The 18,085-nt window shown below is 49.5% G+C and overlaps 1 protein-coding gene across 1 annotated transcript in view; it reads right to left on the bottom strand.

Annotated features, from left to right (window-relative positions):
* Positions 1-13,598, bottom strand: part of CCDC180 (coiled-coil domain containing 180) — a 62,182-nt gene extending 48,584 nt beyond the window's left edge. The window contains 10 exon segments of the mRNA XM_040481753.1: positions 1,815-1,934; positions 3,274-3,437; positions 5,785-5,880; positions 6,004-6,114; positions 6,212-6,340; positions 7,425-7,528; positions 8,550-8,638; positions 11,322-11,512; positions 12,767-12,862; positions 13,124-13,598. Of these exon segments, the coding sequence (XP_040337687.1) occupies positions 1,815-1,934; positions 3,274-3,437; positions 5,785-5,880; positions 6,004-6,114; positions 6,212-6,340; positions 7,425-7,528; positions 8,550-8,638; positions 11,322-11,512; positions 12,767-12,835 (1,073 nt within the window). The 5' untranslated portion in view covers positions 12,836-12,862; positions 13,124-13,598.
* Positions 13,599-18,085: the final 4,487 nt, after the last annotated feature.

Here is an 18,085-nt window from a genome sequence, read left to right as displayed (position 1 = left end):
CAAAGACTAAGTTCTGGGGAGAGCCTAGAGCACTGATGATGGAAGCCTGAGCTGGAGTGGGCCGAGAGCCCTGCAGGGGGAGATGCACTGGCAGCTGAGAGCCGAGGACCAGGGTTCTCTCCTCACCCAACAGAAGGGGGCTGGAGGCAGGGGTGGACAGAGAGGATGGCAGGTGCCTGGCAGTGGCAGCCTGGGTCCTGCTTCCTGGTGGAAGACTGTGGGGGCAGCTGCCAAGACCCAGGTCCCCGGAGGGAAACACTGCCTGGGCATGAGGACATTCGGGCTCAGGGTAGCCTCCTCAAGAGTCTCGCATCCAGCTGTCTGGAAAGGGCAGCAGTTGCCCTCAGGCATGTGGGTGGATCAAATATAGAGGAACAGACTCTATCACCAGGCCTGCATTGGATGGGGTTTCATAGTTCCCCTCCATGGACAGGACCCCAAGAAAAACGGAGTTTTGCCCAGTTCAGGGACTCAGAGTCAGAAATAAATATAGAGTGGGGCACCTGGTGGCTCAGTAGGTTAAGCGTCCGACTCGGTTTAGGCTCAGGTCATGATCTCACGGTTCGTGAGTTCGAGCCCTGCATCGGTCTTTGCAATGATGGTGCTGAGCCTGCTTGGGATTCTTTCTCTCTCCCTCTCCCTCTGCCCCTCCCCTGCTCGTCCTCTCTGTCTCTCTCTTTCTTTTTTTTTTTTTTTAATTTTTTTTTTCAACGTTTATTTATTTTTGGGACAGAGAGAGACAGAGCATGAACGGGGGAGGGGCAGAGAGAGAGGGAGACACAGAATCGGAAACAGGCTCCAGGCTCGGAGCCATCAGCCCAGAGCCTGACGCGGGGCTCGAACTCACGGACCGTGAGATCGTGACCTGGCTGAAGTCGGACGCTTAACCGACTGCGCCACCCAGGCGCCCCTCTGTCTCTCTCTTTCTAATAAACAAATAAACTTAAAAAAATTTAAATTAATATAGAGTTACAGGAAACAAGAAAAGTGATTTACTTTATGTTGAGATTTTTATTCACCTTGTTAATTTTACACCTGCACGAAAATGTGTCTGCCCTGGAGGAGACTGTGTGAGGTTCTAATTGTCACTGATACTTAGGAGAACTTAGGTTCTGTGGTGGGGAGACAAGAGGGTAACCCAGGGTTACCAGGGTTAGGGGTAGGAGGGCCCAAGTTTCACAGGAAAAGGAGGAGCCTTTCCCGGCATGTGAAGTGTCTCCACTTGCAGAACCACACATGCTCCATCCCTTTACTGAGGGTGGATGCTATAGGACCCCCACATAGTGGGCTTCCAAGGTCTAGAACATTCACTGTGCCCCTCACCAAACAGCTTATTAAGGATCAGAACTGAGTGGGCCTCTACACATCCACAGCCTCTAACAGGTTCCCTGTCTGATGGCAACAGCCTCCTCACTGACCTCCAAGTTTCAGCATCAGACCCTCCAACTCACCCCCGAAACCGCAGGGCTGTTGGAGACACTCTGCTCCCCACCAGATCTTAGAAAAAAATCCAACCCCTTAACCTGGCCCCTCCTCCCCCACTAACACCCCACCCCCTTTGCCATTGCCTCCTTCCATGTTTCTCGGCACAGTCACACTAAACTTCTTTCCCCAGCAAATGTGTCATGTTCTTTGTCACCACTGGGGCTGGAATGCCCCAGAACAAAGGCCCAGCCAGCCAGTGCAGGACCAGAGAACAAGGAGATGGCCGGGCCTGGAGGATGCCCCAAGAGAAGGGTCAAGGCTGAGGACTGTGACTGCCTCCCCCATGGACCCCCGAAGGCACCCCTCCCCAGGGACCCCTCTCATTGTACCAGATGGTGCAGAGATGCTCCAGCCGCTTTTGCTGCAGGGCTTTCTGGTTCTTCAGCATGCTCTCTATCTCCTTCTTCACATCTGGAGGAGCCCGGATCCTCTCACTGGCCATGAACTCACTGGGTGTCCAGACACGTTGGCACCATGGGGAGGAGGAGCAGGGTGGGGGGTGGGAAAGAGGGGATGAGGCCCATGGTAAGAACATTCACAATCTAAGCACCCTTACACCACTTCGGCCCCTCCCTCCCCATTGTAGGCCTCTGGGGCAATGATGAGAGGGAGGATCGAAGAGCCAGGGGGCCACCAGCGAGACTCTGGAGTGAAGAGCATGGGACCACTGGGCACAGATCCGGGTGTGGGTCCCGACTGTGGCCAGCCAGCTCTGTGACCTTGGGCAAGTCAGTCCCTTCCTCTGAATCTGTTTCCTCTTCTGTAACGGAGCTAATGAGAATACCTTCCACAGTAGGACCCAGTCAGCAAAGCCCTTAGCACCATGCCTGACTCACGGGAACTGCCCAGTAAATGCCAGCTCCTGCCATCACTGTGGATGATTACTGACATTTGTAACTTCCAGGCCCAGACCCAGACCAGTCACTTTCCATAGAGCACCTTGCTGATCATCACTGAAACCCTATCACTGGCGCATCATCATGCCTGTCTGCATAAGGAGAGAAAGGCTCCGAAATGTTCAAGTGCTTGATCAAGGTCACAGGGAAAGTACAGGTGGAGCCAGGTCTCAGTACGCTTTTCTTTCACCCGGGGTGTCAGACTCCGGTGTTCTCCATCTGGAAATCCAGGTGTACAGATGGCCTCCCATCCCCAGACCCACAGCACAGACAGACAGACAGACATTCTTTGGCATCCTCAAACGTCTTGGCCTGACAAGCAAAAGAAAGCCTTGTTTGTTGGCCAAAAGCTGCAGGATCCTTGTGTCGGTATTAACAGAAGTGCCACCTGGCAGAGGAAGCAGGGAGATGAGCCCTCTCTTCACCCCTGCTCCCATGGGGACCAAAGCCTGAGGGACCGCCATTCGTCTTGGCCCAGTAACACAGGGTTCTGAGTAACAGTCGAATGGAAATTGGGCAGATAATCAGACGGGTGTTTTCAAACAATTTGTACTGTGATAATTCAGAAAATGCTTACGCGATAACATTTATGAAGAAAATAAGACAGAAAGTGACATATACAGTATGGGTCTAAAGAAGCCTGGGAAGAAATACACCAAAATATCAGCTGTGCTTCTCACTGTGGTGAGAAATTAGTAATGATTTTTAATTTCTTTTTTATACTTTTATCTACTTTAACTTTTAAAAAAGAAAAGAGCACATATTTTTACCCCCAGAAGAACGGGAGTGTTTTGGAGCGAGGACAGAAAGGAGGGTGAGGACCACCGGCTTGCTGGGCCGGCCTTCCAGGTGGGCTGGGGGGAGGCTGCGGGAAGTGTGGGCGGACACGGACCTGAAACTCTGCACCAGGGCCTGCTTCTTGAGAACCTTCCAGGTGTCCACCAGGCCCTGCCAGCGGCGATGGCCCTCGAGCTCCTGCTGCAGCGTGGCCTCCATCAGGTTGACAAACAGCTGGGCGATGGCCCTCCGGTTGCCCAGGAGGGCCTGGTTTATGACCTGTGGTACAGGTGGGCAGGCTCTACATGAGGTGGGGGCGCTCCAAGGTCAGAACAAGGTTCAGTTGGAGACGGACAGGGGGAGGCTGCAGAGGGGCCAGGTGAGGTGCCGGCAGAGGGCCTGGGGCCCAGTGGGCCTGAGTAGGGCAGTGGCAGCATCTGAGGGGCACTGAGGAGTCCCTGGGCACTCACGGAAGTTGCCTGGGGCTGAACAGCCGTGGACTATGACAGGGGTCTTTCCTGAAGACTCACCTATGAACCTTGACTTAAGCATGTGCCTTCAACCCAGCCCCAAGACCGTATCAGATTGTTAAAGAAGCTGATTTTAGCTCACTGGAGATACGTACTCCAGTGGGTTCTTAGTGTTTAGCTGTTTTCTTTCCTTTTCTTTAAATGAATTTGTTCCAAAAGCAGAGTGCTCATGCCATCAGGGACCAGTCAGTCATCTACGGTTGTGATGAAAACGAAGACCCAATTACCAAATGAGACCAGGGCTAGAACATTCTTCTGCAGTCCTCCCAGTGATCCTCACCGGGCATCCTTGGCATGGCAGTGGGGACAATTCTTCATGGTGTGGTACTGTTCTGCTTTTAGCAGCCTGCCCCCTTCAATGAGAGCAGTCTCTCCCATGCCCCCAGGGAGTGGAACAGCCAAATGTCTCCAGAATTCTCCAAAGCTCTCGGGGCACCGCCCTGGAGCAAGGGTGGGAACCTTCCAAGCTCAGGCGGTAGACATTCCAGTAACAATTTTCGCTGGAACCTGAGGTTTATTGCTGGCTCTACTTCCTAGCTGGTGGGGGGGGGAGAGGGGGACTGGCAGGTACTTCCTAAACCTCCAGTTCTTCAGCCATAAGGCGAAGATAATGCTACTGGCAGCACAGGGATTCTGCGAAATTAAATGAGATAAATGCACATAGAGTAAGTAGCAAGCGCCTGTTGTTGTAATGAGTAAAATAAGCATATGGACGCCAGACATTGAAACATCCCCGGGATACTGCTCTGACCCCACCTAAGGGATCAAATGGATAAATGTTAGGAACTCTTGCTTCTTTCAAATGACAGTGGCTACTGCTGAGACCTCTTTTGTCACCCCCTCCCCCCAACGGGTACTGGTTTAAGTATCGTTACCCCTGTTTTATGGGCAGGGAGTTCCAAGTGCAGGAGCGGAGTTAGTTTGGGAGCTTGTGTGTCTGGGCAGTGGAGAGGGAGGTCTGTGCTCACTCCCTGTCTGTGCTTCATCCAGGACTCCAAGATGTGGACCCGAACAGGAGCCCATCTGTGATTCTGAGTGCTGGGTTCCTTTCACCCCGTGTAGTGCCGGGAGGCCTCCGCGAGCCCGGCTTTCTGCACAGGCCCTAGAAGCCCATGCAAGCAAAATGTGCTTCTGAGTAGCCAAAGGAAGCAACAACATGGATGGGCCTAGAGGGTATAATGCGAAGTGAAATAAGTGAGACAAAGAAAGACAAATATCGTATGATTTCACTCATCTGTTGAATTTAAGAGACAAACAAAGAAAAAAATGAGACAAACAAAAAACCAGACTCTTAACTGCAGACAACTGATGGTTGCCAGAGGGGAGGGGGGTGGGGGGATGGGTGAAACAGGTGAAAGGGATTAAGGGTACACATGTCATGATGAGCACCGAGTAATGCACAGAATTGTTGAATCGCTGTACTGTGCACCTGAAACTAATATAACACTGCATGTTAATTATATTTGAAGAAAATACATACACACACAAACATCCGTACATAGTGTCTTTTCACATGGCAGAGGAGTCGGGCTTAACTCTGACTTTGGAAATATTATGAGCAACCTTGAATTTCTTGTTTTCTACACCCAAAGAAAGCAGCTGGGCGAGGGTGGGGTGTGGACAGGGAAGCAGTGGGGACAGAGACCGGAGACAGGCCTGGTTCGGCACTAGACGCTGATGGCCAACAAGAAGGCAGACAAGCACCACTAGGAAAACAAACGGAGCAGGCTGGGGTCACCTGTGAGGGCACAAACCACTCTGAGACCAGGACAGCTCCACCATCCAGCACCTATTGCATTGCACATGGTGGCTGAGACACGGCCCAGTAGGTGCTCGTAAAACCGTCAGTGCTGAAACCAGTGCTGCTGTGTTAGGTAATCGGGATTAAGACAGCAGGGATGTAGGACACGCACTTTAGAGAGACTTCTACTGAAAATACTTAACAAAAACTCTGGTTCTGAACCCAAGCGACCAACCCGAGTTAGTTGGAAATGTGACACATGAGAAGCCCATCGGTCCTGAGACACCAGGTTCTGGGGCATCCTCAGGTCCCGCCCCTTCTGTGGGCTGATCCCCTGCACGTGAAAACCACTCACCATGGCTTCCTTATTTATCAGCGTGTACACGTCGGGCTGCATGAGATAGGAAGTTTTCTCTATGATTTCCACATATTTCTTCAACACGCTTCTGAGCTAGAAACAACAAGGTGTCATTGTTAATGACTTTCTTTTCCTGGAGACCTGCAAGCAAAGAGCCGATGCCTCACAAACCCCACAGGTGAAAATCACCAAGAGCCCATTCGCAGGCCAACTCACTTTATCTGCCCGAGAGAACTCGGTCGAGGTCAGTGTCTCATCCAGCTCCTTAATCCCCTGCTTCTGGAACTGGAACTTCTCAGCCACCTGATCCCACAGCTCCATCAGGGTCTATACCAAGAAGCTGGGGTCAGGCTGGGAGGACAGATGGCAGGGAGGGAAGGAGTGGGACCCTGGTGGGGCAAACCCAGCCACAGGGAAGCCCTACTTGGATGGTGTAGTCTTCGAGGTTGATATCGCTTTCCACCTTTTTGAAGAGTTGGTCGATTTCCTCATCAGACGCTGCCAGCTTTTTTAAAAGAAGTGCTCCTGGCTCTAAGATGAGAGGTTCCATTTCCTACAACAGGCCAGTAGGGCAATGCCTGTGGTCTCAACACCACCAGGGCAGGGGGAGCCCGTCCCTTTCCCCAATTCTCTGCCCTGTGGTGGGAAAGTGCTAGCTGTGGTCCTGCCTCAAAACTAATAATCATTACCTAGACCTAAGGAGCTAGGATTTACTATTCACAGCCAGAGCACAAGGGCAGGCACCATTTATCTGGGCATGTGCCATGTGCTGGACACTCTGCTCTAGGCTAAGCCCTTGTCCTCAGACTCACTTGGTCCTCACCACAGCCTGTGAAGTAGGTACTGACATCAGGCGTGGCCCGTGGTTGGGGCTCAACAAACATCCATTAAAGAAGTGGCCAGTGAAAGGATTCCAAGTTTACTTCAGATAAGGAAACTGAGGCTCAGTTATGTTGTATGACCAAAGCCACAGAGTCATGGACAAAAGTAGGGCTCATATACAGTTGGGACAGATGAGTAAAGCAACGACTGGCTGGGGGAGCTTCTTGGTGCTTTGGGTACAGAGCCAGCTGCATGAATCCAAGGGAACGACAGAAGTCAGAGAAGACATGGGGAGAGAGTGGTGAGTGCAGTCCAGGGCTCAGAGAAGAAGGGCAAAGAAGGGCCTCATTTAGGGAATATTCTGGGGACCAGGGTGGTTAGAGATGGAATGTCTTTGGAGAGGAACAGAGAGCCAAGTGAGGGTGGTACCAAAAGGCCAGATAGCATGAGGGGTGGGAAGCCAGAGGGCCAGGCCCTTTGGGCCCTCATTAGTAGGACTGCGTAGGGAGATCATGGGCTGGGCTTTGGCATCAGCCCTGGAGTCCAGTTCCCAGCTGGCCCCTTATGTGCCAAATCAGGCAAGACTTTGCGAGCCTAAACTGTAAAGTGGGAGAAACAGTGGTAGCCGACTTACAGAGCTGTGCTCATAACGAGCACTCATCATGAGCCACTCAAGCTGGCTACTCTGATTTCATCCACACCACTGGTGAGCCACTCAGGGCCTCTGAGCTGGGCGGGAAGGGAGGGTGGGTGCAGTGACAAGCCTGCCTTGAGAATGGCCCCAGAACAGAAGGGGAGAGAGGGAGGAGTCTTACCATCCCAATCTGAGCAATCTCCTCCTTAAAACTCCCCAGAGCACTCTCGTAGCCCTGCCTCTTGGAGTCTCTGTCCAGGGTGGTTGTGCTGATCCTCTCTGGAACTGGGGGAGAACAACAGAGGTGAGGAGGCTGCCCTCAGAGCGCCAAAGCAAGGGGAGGGCTCCCAGGAAAAGGCAGCAAGGCAGAAAGTGCCTTGGTTCAGGAGATGGACCCCCAAACCAGGCCACAGTGTCAGAGGCTTAAGGAAAAAGAGAAAAAACAAAGGTGATCTGCAAGTGCTATAAGGAATGAAGTCTCACATACACAGTTAAATGCCAGAAAAAGTTTCCAAATGGTAGGTACAGAATGGGACCATTTATGTTTTTTTTTTTAAAGTTAATAGAAGCAAATACATATACAGATGAGAATAACCAACACTTATATAGCACTTATTATGCACCAGGCATCGTTCTAACTCAATTACCACTCCTGAAGAGGCCAAGAGGCAGGTTCTATTTTTTCAGCCCCATTTTACAAGTGAGGACACTCAGGCATGGGGGTTAAAGAACAAACACAGCAGTGGCTGAGCAGGGGTTTGGACATGAGCCATCTGCTCTAGAGTCTGCATTCCCGTCCGGTGCTCTGCGGTCCCCTGAATCTGGACACCATGTGATTTCATGGTGGGGAACATTCTTGGGAAGAGAAGCAGTGCTATCACGAAGGGAGAGTTTTTCCTTTCTGTTTATCTCCTTCCTTTGCTTTTCCACAGTGAGCCTGATTGGCTCAGTGGTAGACAGCACATGTGACTCCCAATCTCAGGGTTGTAAGTTCAAACCCCATGTTGGGTGCAGAGATTACTTACGGCGAGCATGTATCTTTTTTTTTTTTTTTTAATCGTAAAGGAAAAGAACCTTCCTCTATAGTATGAAGGAAGACAATGCAGATTGAAATGCTCTTGTGAAATTGCAATAAAGCAAGGAATATCCTTTACCAACTGACTTTCATCAGTAAATGCTGACTGCGCAGAGCCCCCTGCTCCCTCCCCAGCTCCCTGCACTGAGGAGAAGGTCCAGAGGAGCAGGCTCAAGGGAGGAGCCAAGGGGAGAAAGCCAGCCCTGCCCTCATAGCTGAACAGAGACTCACCTATGGTGTCCATGAGGCCCCGGACCTCTCTGGCTTCAATGATGCTCTCACTTTCTTCAGCTTTTTTCTTCTTGATTATTTCCTTTTCCCTGAGGCACAAGTAGAGGAAACAATAACTCCCAGCCCCCCTCCCCTACCCCAGGGCAGCTCTGGCACAGAAGGGAGTCTTCAGAGAGACCTCACATATTGGCGATAAGGCCCACCCCATTCCAGAGAGCCCCGAGGCTATGCCAGACTCCCAACAGACGCTGCCTGGGTAGCTGCCTGGGTATCTGCCGCCAGTAGGCACCATGGTCCCTAGACAAGAAATCAGGGTCTGCTTCTGTTCTGGCTGCAAACCAAGTGTGGGTAGTAGGCAAGAGCCATTTCCACATGGGGAAACTGAGGACAGTAGGGCATGATCAGCCTGGGAAAGCCAGGCCAGTGCTGAGTATTCAGGATTTGCTCCTTCAGCAACTCATCATCCTATGAGGCAGTCACAATAACCCCCTTGACAGGGATGAGGGGAGGGCGCTTAGAGAAGTGATTATACAAAGCAGAGCTGAGACTCCCTGACCCACGTGTGTCATGCCAAGGTCCATGGTCCTTGGGGTTTAGGTGTGGGAGGAGAAAGCTGAGACCCCAGAACAAGCTATCTCAGCAGGGAGGACCAGGGTGAGTGAGAATGACCTTAGCTTTGGAATAAAAATCTCTGAACGCACTGTCCAAAGGACAAGCACCACAGAAATGCAACAGGTCTCAATGACACCTGCCATTCCTCCAGGCCTCCACATGTGCAGGGCTTTCTAGTCATTTCTCATCCAATCCTCGCTGCACACCTACCAGCAAGGAAGACTGCAGGGCCTAGACTGACCCTCCAGAGGTGGGTCTTTCAGTCTTGTCAATCAGGTGCCCGTGGACTAAGGTGGTTCTTTGGGAACCTGGGTGCTCTGACTACGGAGCTAATGGCTCTGGCTCCTCAGGCACTTGACCCGAGGACTTGGGTCTACACTAGTGCTGATCTATCCCTACCTTGGGCTCCTCTTCTGCTCACCCGGAGGCCCTGCCCTGGGTGAATGAACACACAGGTTCACTGGCTTTGGCTGGCTGAACTTTCAAGAAGGGAACAAGGGACTTCAGAGAGACGCCAATGCTGAGTTAGTGACCCCAGTCATTTTGAGGGTGGCAGAGCCTGGCAGGTTACAAACACATCTTTCTCCCTGTCACAGGCCACAGGAAGTTGTCGTCTAGATCTACGTCCAGGGCAGAGCTGACTTTGTCTCGGGAAGCCAGCACAGCACAATGCCAGCACCCTCTATGGAAAGTGCCTTTCCCAAAATGCTGTCCTGTGGATGCTAAGAGCTCCTGATGGATGCTATATCTAGTCATTGGGATAATGGGTGACCTTAGGCTAAACTCTGGGGAAGGGGGGACCCTTAGGAGCGATAGGTAACTCGCAAGTCAGCTGAGAGGGGACTTAGACCCTTGTAGGAGCCAAAGTCACAGCCAGGGGCAGCATCAACAGGCCCCAGACGTCTGTGCTTCAATCCCCACACTGGGCATCAGGCACATGGGCTAGAGAACACGGACCTCCAGTCTGGGCTTGGTGGCCAGTGGGTTTGCCCATCTGTAGGTAGTCAAGGGTGCTGAGGGTCAGAAGCCTCAGGGGAGACTTCTCTGGGAAGAGTCAAAGGTCAGGTCATCTCTGCCCCAAAGCAGGTGAAAGAGAAAACAAAGACAGGTAGAGAGAGACCGACTTCCCCTGCCGAGTCCCAGAGGGGACTGCGGCTTGCTCAGAGCTTGAAGAGCAAAGGGAAGATCGGCTCCAGGCGCCCCAAGCTCCCCGGTGAGGAAGATATTGCCCTCCTTTTCCTTTCCTTTCCTTTCCTTTCGTCCTGCTTGAGGAGTCTGAGCTCAGGGAGTTGAAATGGCATACCCAGGAATCTCAAATTTCAGTCCTGATCTCCCTGCTCCTAGACCATATGCGCCCATCTCAGGGAATGGCGCCTGCTCTGTCCACCCAAGCACTCGTGCTACAGACCTCGGGCTCTCGGCCTCTCCTCCCTCCAATCCACCACCTAGTCTGAGGGGTTCTGCCTCTAAAATACACCGGAAATATCCTACTCTCCCTCTTGTAGCCCCACCAGGCTTAGAGGGACAGCAGCAGCCTCCTCCCTGGCCTCCCGGCCTCTTCTTGCCACTCCCTACATTCTGCACACAACAGCCAAAAGGCCTTAAAAAGGCAAATCAGCTGCTCACTTCAGTAGTCCAAAATCCCGACTGTGGTCTTGCAGGCCTATCCCAGCTTCATCTACCGCCCCTCCCCCCCAGGCCCACTAACTTCTTCACCTTCCAGAGCGGACCAAACCCTCCCTGCCTCCGCGCCTTGCCCCATGCAGCTATTCCCTCGTCCTCTGGTCTCCGCTGAGGCCCCTCCTCAGGGGCTTTCCTGACCCCTGTGCTACCACTGTCCTCTGGGTCAGAGCCTTCCCACCTTTAGGGGCACTTGCCTATTTATTTATTATCAAGGCCTCAAGTGCCCGGAGAGTGGGATCCCCAGACCCAGTACCTGGTCCTAGGCACTCAATCAATAATTACTGAGAGGGGAGGAAGAGGAAGAGAGGGAGAAGCAAACAGTGGAGCAAAGTAGGTGCTATTACCTCTCTCTCTCAGAGGAGATACTGGGACTTCATTCCTAAATGGCACTCATCTTGTGTGAGGGCTTTCTGAGTCTCTGAAGACTCTGGCACACCCCCCCGGGGGGGGAAGTACAGTGTGGACCACAGGACCCACCTGTAGAGAACAGGATTTTCCGTGACCCAGTCATTGGGTAGGCTGTGCGCCCACTTCCGCTGCCGAGGACACATCATCTCCCCTTCAGGAATATCCATCTTCTTCATCAAGGGTCTCCTGCCATTCTTTGGGGTCATGGAACTCTCCACAGCGCGCTTCCTGGTGGCTGCCAGAGAGCGGACCAGCTGCACCTGAATGCACAAAAGATCCGGTGGGGGGTCGGGACTGCAGACTCCTCAGCACCCAGGGCTCACTCTGCAGTCTTAGAAGGACATGTGAGAACTTGCCAGCAGGAAGGCACTTTACAGGGAGGCCTTCAACCCTAGGGTACATTCCATGCAAGTACCCCCCAGAAGACATTCAGCCATCTAGAAGGGTATCTGTTAAGAAATTTAGTGAGGACCAAGATGCTTATCCTAGCATCTTTTATAATCACAAGGAATGAGAAAAACGGGGCTGTCCGATAGCAGGGGACTGGTCGAGTAAACTTATGTCCCTCCAGTGTAATGCTAGGCATTTATTAAGAATGAGACTTACAAAGGACTATTTATAACATAGGGAAATGCTTATGATATGATATACCATAAAACATATTAATTAAAAGCGCAACTTAAAAAAATTATAACCCAAACTGTACAGTATGATCTCAAAATTTTAAACTCATAGAAAAATGACCAGGAGAAAGTGTGCCAAATGTTAAGAATGGTGTGCTGCCTCCAGGCAGCAGGATCATGTGAGTAATTTGTTTCTTTGGCCTCCTTATACTTTTATAATTTCCAAGCCTCCTACATAGAGCGTTATTTAGGGCTCAAAGTAGGAATGAAAATTCCTTTTAAATAAGCAGTACAGAACGTCAAAGGGAAGGTTCGAGTTTGTGTATTTAAGATACTGTTCTTGTCTGTGCAGTTTTTTATAGACAAGTTTTTTATAGGCAAGGCAATTCCAGCAACCTATTTGGCTGTCAAGAGAGTGTTACTTTAATACACTATGGGAAGTCCTGGATTAACAACTGGGCAGCCTCTAAACATCTTGAAGTTGCATTAATGCCCCTTGACATGCAAAAGGTCTGTGCAATACCGTTAACAGGGAAGAAGCAGGTTTCAAAACACTGTTATAGAATCAAACCCAGGTTTTAAAAAGAAAAATTAGAAACACTTTGGTGCATAGGAAAAGGTCCCAAGACACCCACTGGTTAATTTTGGCGATTTCTGAATAATTTAACTTTTAATTTAACTAAAACTTTAATGTACATTTTTTAATTTTCAAGAATAGACATTCTAATATTGTATTCCTACACTTTAAGAACCAATAAGAATTATTTTTTAAATCAAAACAATTTCAAAGCCCTTATTTCATTGGGTTCCCGAACAAAGAAGCCTTCAGAGGGAGGGAGGTTTGGGGTGCAGAGGGAAGAGGGCACAGAGGGACACAAGGGACACACCTACCTCAGCCTCGAAGATCTGCTGGTAGACCTTCCCGCTGGGAACCTGGGTCACCTTCCCCACTGAGGACATCTTGGCCTCTGGCTGAACGGGGCGCCCCTGTTAGGAATTCAATGTCCGGGAATCATGTCTGAGGTTTGGAAACCGAAGCCCCAACCTCCAGGACAAGTCCTCCGCCTAGGACCTGCGCCCCCCCCAGCCCCCCCGCGGGCCCCACCCCCTCCCGCAGGCAACCAGGCTGGGGCAGGACCCACCCCACTGCTCTGAGAAAAAGCAAGCCCCGCCCCCCTCCCTCAAGCCTCAGGGGTTTCATTTTAAGCAAAAAGTAAGGAGTGGCAAAGAAGCAAAAAGGAGACAAACCTCCGGCAAGAACCGAACTCCCGGAGAAGGCTGGCTCTTCCAGCCACGCAGTGTGCAAATCCAGAGGACTTTGGTGGGGCAGAATAATAAATCGTTATTGTTTTGTGCTTCACTCTCCCAAGCTCTCCTGGGAAAAGTGCTCAAGGTGTCATCTTGGATTTCAACCTGGCCTTGACCCCCCAAACTGGAGCTTAACAAAGTTGAAGGATCCCTGACTCCCTCCTTCCCCCACTCCCCGCCAAAAGTGGACAAAGAGAGGCGGAAGTGGAGGGAAGGAGCAGCCTGACTCTGGCCGTGCTAATTAGGCACCTATTGTATGCTGAGAAGACCCAGCAGGCTCCTCTCACGCCACCAGCCCGCCAGCCTACCGAGGAGCGCGGTGCAGTCCCCGGCCATCCCCTTTAAACCCGGCCAATGGAGGGAGGCTGGCGCCCCACCTGCAGAAGGAACCACTAGCCAGGGCCAGTCCAGCCTCAACTGCAGCTGGACGCACTCGGTCTCCAAGGCAACGCAGAGGGGCGGGAGCCCCGCTGGCCCCGCCCTCACGTCCTTTCCGAGGAGGGAGTGGATGATGGCCCGCAGCCGCCGGAGCGCCCCACCGGGAGTGGGGAAACTGTTAGGAAGTATTCCCTCCAAGCCCTTTTCTCCTCACAGCAAGGGGGCGCCCCGGCGCTGTCAGGAGCGTCCAGAGCAGTACACTGAATGTTCTGAAAACTGTAGGAGACCTGAGATGTAATTCCTAGCCACGGCAGTCAAGAAAATCCACCCTGTCTTCTTTACTTGATTAAAACCAACCTCTGCTGGCAAGCAGCACAGTGCTTGGCTGTAAGATGCAGAAAGCCTCTCTAAATAAGGCCAGCTCTTTCTCAGATTACGAGATTGAAGGGCTCAGAATTCAGGCATCAGGCTTGTATGGCATTACAATGAAAAGACTAATTTCTAGGACTCTTGAGTTCCATTCATCCTCCCACCACTGCCACATAACCCTGCTAAAATACGGCTCTGACCTACCCTCTCTCCTGCTCAAAAGTCCCTCATCAACTCTGCAGCCCCTGCAAAATCCAACTCAGTCTTAGATGACCACAGAGCACCCCCCCCCCCCAAAATCTGGTTCCCACCCTGACTCTCCCTGCTTAAGCAAACTCTCCACTCCTCCTGCATATGCGTCTGCCCCCCTGCCCTTCCTCATCCTGCTCTTCTGCTGGGATCCTTCTCTTTCCGAAATCCCAGACCCAGACAGCCTTCCACTATCAGTAACAATTATCCCAACCACTCATTTGTCTCAGCCCCTATAACCTCTCCTCTCTCTGGATGTTGATTGCAGTCAAATACAGGAGTTCAGGACCTCTAGAGTAGGCGTTTCCTGAAGGGCAGGTACGCCTTATTAATTTTGACTTAGCGGCAGTTGCTCTTAGCACAGTGTCTTGCACATGATTCAGACACAATGAATGCTCCCTGGGTAAACGCATGAATACCTAGAATGTCCTCATCTGACACTCCTAGAGTTTGTCTCTTTCCCACACATCCAGCCATAGTCCTATGTGGCCAGACCTGAAAATACTTGTGGTTGACAGTGAACCTGGCTTGAGGGTTTCCTATGTTTTGTGAGGTTCTCACCTCCCCCAGAAAAATCCCTCTCCTCGGCAGGGATCTCTGTTCCAATTGCTAGTAAATGCTCCCTATGACAACTTCCTAGAACAAGTGATCATTCCATCCAGACTAGCTTCAGAAGTTAATTAACAGTGAATAGAGAACACTTTTATTCCCCTTCTTTGGTCATGGATTTTATTACCAAAGTGAAATATTGTAAAAAAGATTGGACTAATTTTAACTGGAAAAAGAGAAAGTGTAGGTAACCAAGGGAAGAGGTAAAAAAAAAAAAAATGTGCAGGAATTATTTGCAGTCATTCATACCACTGTTTATGCTATGCTGGCTTGAACCTTATACACCAGAAACAGTGCTTTCCCCATCCAGATGTTTTCTGGTTCTAGTGTCTAGCACATCTATAATCAGGGGTTCTTTTTTTTCTAGATAGTTGGATACAAATATGTAGGTATGGATATATCATGTGTCATGTTTTGTTCCGAGTAAGCAACACACTTATTGTATAAAGTAGGAAAAAAATTCCATGGAGAACATAAAAATAACCCATGGTCTTACCACTGAGAATTTGCCTCCCTTAGCTCCTGAGTCTGGGCCTTTGTGTTTGAGTTTGGATCAAACAGGGGAATTTGTGTTTGGCTTTTGGATGGCATTTGCATTGCCCTCCCAACTCTGCAATGTGATAACCAGCTAGAGATCATCTGGTTAGTCCCTCTCACGTTAGAGGTGGGCTGGAGGTGAGAGACAGGGAATGGTCTTTAGTGGAGTCCTTAGTGGAGCCAAGCCTTTAGACTCTTTTTCTGCACCTCATCATCATATCTTCCCCCTCAGTCTTCATCTAGAAAATGTCTCTTGACTAGAGTCTCATCCTTTTCCTTCCTCTTCCACTGGTCACTGTCTATCTTCTCCACAGTCCATAGAACGGAGACCAGTAAGGACCGACAAGAGCTAATATTTATTGAGAGGATTTAATCCCCTCATAACTATGCTCAGGGTAGCATAATAAGCCTATTTTCCACATGAAGGAACTGAAGCTCAGAGTTAGTAACTTGGCCAAGATCTCCAAGATAGGCAGGGGTTAGATCCAGGATATGAATCGAGTTCATGCAATTCCAAAATCTTGAACCAAACACTATGCCATCTGGCCTTGCTACCAAATGGGAAAAAAATTCTGGATCAAACTGATTGGATCTGTGTGTTGAAGCATAGCATACATACCAAAGAGTATGGAAATCATAAGCGTATACAGCTTAATAAATTACCCAAAGGGAACACACTTGGTAACCAGTACCCCCAAGAAATAGAACATTACCAACTCTCCAGGAGCCTCCCTCATGTACTCACCCCAAGTCACTGCCCTCTTTCCCCCAAGGATAACACATATTTTAACTTCTGAATTAGTTTTGCTTGTTTTTGAACTTTATCTAAATGGAATCATACAGAATATACTCCTTTATGTCAGACTTCTTTCATCATGTTTGTAAAGTTCCAAACATTTTTTAATGTGGCTGTGAGTTCATTTTGATCTCTGTATAGCATCCCATTATTTTAAAATGCCCCATTTTATTTATCCTTTCTCTTATAGATGCACATTCGGGTTGTTTCCAGTTACAAAATTACCAAATAATGCTGCTCTGACCATTCTTTTGTATGGTGAACATATGCAGGCATTTCTACTGGGTATTTACCTAAGAGTGGAAATTTGGGGTCATATAGAGTATGCATAAGTCCGTCTTTTTTTATTAAGTTTATTTATTTTGAGAGAGAAAGAGAGAGAAAGCACAAGTGGGGGAGAGGCAGAGAGAGATGAGACAGTGAGAATCCCAAGCAGGTTCTGCACCAGCCCAATGCAGAGCCCAATGCAGCACAGAGCCCAATGCAGGGCTTGAGCCCACGAACTGTGAGATCATGACCTGAGCCGAAGGCAGGCACTTAACCAACTGAGCCACCCAGGCGTCCTTGTGTAAGTCCATCTTTAGCAGGTACTACAAAAGAGTTTTTGAAAGTGGTTGTATGCGTTTACACCATGGCAACATATGAGAGTTCCAGTTGTTCACGTCCTCATCAACATTTGGCGTTGTTAGCCTACCTGGGGGGCTCAGTCAGTCAAGCGTCCGACTTCAGCTCAGGTCATGTTCTCATGGTTCATGGGTTTGAGCCCCACATGGGGCTCTGTGCTGACAGCTCGGAGCCTGGAGCCTGCTTCGGATTCTGTGTCTCCCTCTCTCTCTACCCCTCCCCCCCACCCTCAGAAATAAATACACATTAAAGAAAACATTGGCATTGTTAACATTTTTTATTGTAGCCATTTTGGTGTATGTGTAGTGGTGTTTCATTGTGGTTTTAATTTGCATTTTCCTGATGAGTAATGAGGTTGTGTAATCTTTTATATACTTTTTGGCCATTTGGTTATCTTTCTGTGAAATATCTGGTCAAATCTTTTGCCCATTTTTTTTTCTGTGGATTGTCTCTCTTATTAATTGATGTGAGTTAGTTACATATCTTATCTGATGCTTTTTTCCAGATAAACATATGACAAGTGTTTATTCCCATTCTGTTCTTGCCTTCTTACTCTCTTTTGACAAAGAGAAGTTCTTAATATTAATAAGGTCCAATTTATTAATTTTTGCCTTTATACTTAGTGTACTTTATGTCCTAAGAAACCTGTGCTTGCCCCAAGGTCATGAAAATATTCCCCTATATTATCTACTACAAATGTTGCTGTTTTAAACTTACACATTTAGCGGTGCCTGGTTGGCTCAGTCAGTTAAGCATCAGACTTTGGCTCAGGTCATGATCTTGTGGTTCATGAGTTCGGGCCCCCCATCTGGCTCTCTGCTGACAGCTCAGAGCCTGGAGCCTGTTTTGGATTCTGTGTCACCCTCGCTCCCTGCCTCTCCCCCACTTGCGCTCTCTCTCTCAAAAATAAATAAAACATTTAAATTAAAAAAAAAATAAACTTACACATTTAGATTTAAAACCCACCTGGAATTGATTTTGTTTATGATGGAAGGTAAGAATCAAGATTCATTGTGTTCCCATATGGGTAACCAGTGACCCTGGGCCATTTACTGAGAAGACTATCTTCCGCCCATTGTTCTGCGTGCCTCTTTTGTTATATACAAAGTGTTCATATATATGGGTCTCAGTTGGACTCTGTCTGTTGCTCCTTCTGTCTGTCTTGCACTATTATAGCTCACTGCCCTGATTACTGTTGCTTTATCCTAAGGCTTACCATCTGGTAGCGTAAGCCCTCCAAGTTTGTTCTTCTTTACGATTGTCTTGACTATTCTTGGCCACTTTTATTTCTATGGAAATTTTGAAATCATGTAGTTAATGTCCACCAGATATCTGCTGAC

This window comes from Herpailurus yagouaroundi, unplaced genomic scaffold (assembly GCF_014898765.1).
Source record: "Herpailurus yagouaroundi ecotype Mexico unplaced genomic scaffold, PumYag 160, whole genome shotgun sequence".
In the NCBI taxonomy this organism is placed as follows: domain Eukaryota; kingdom Metazoa; phylum Chordata; class Mammalia; order Carnivora; family Felidae; genus Herpailurus; species Herpailurus yagouaroundi.
Note: the sequence above shows the minus strand (reverse complement) of the source record. Positions and strands in the feature narration are given on the sequence as shown.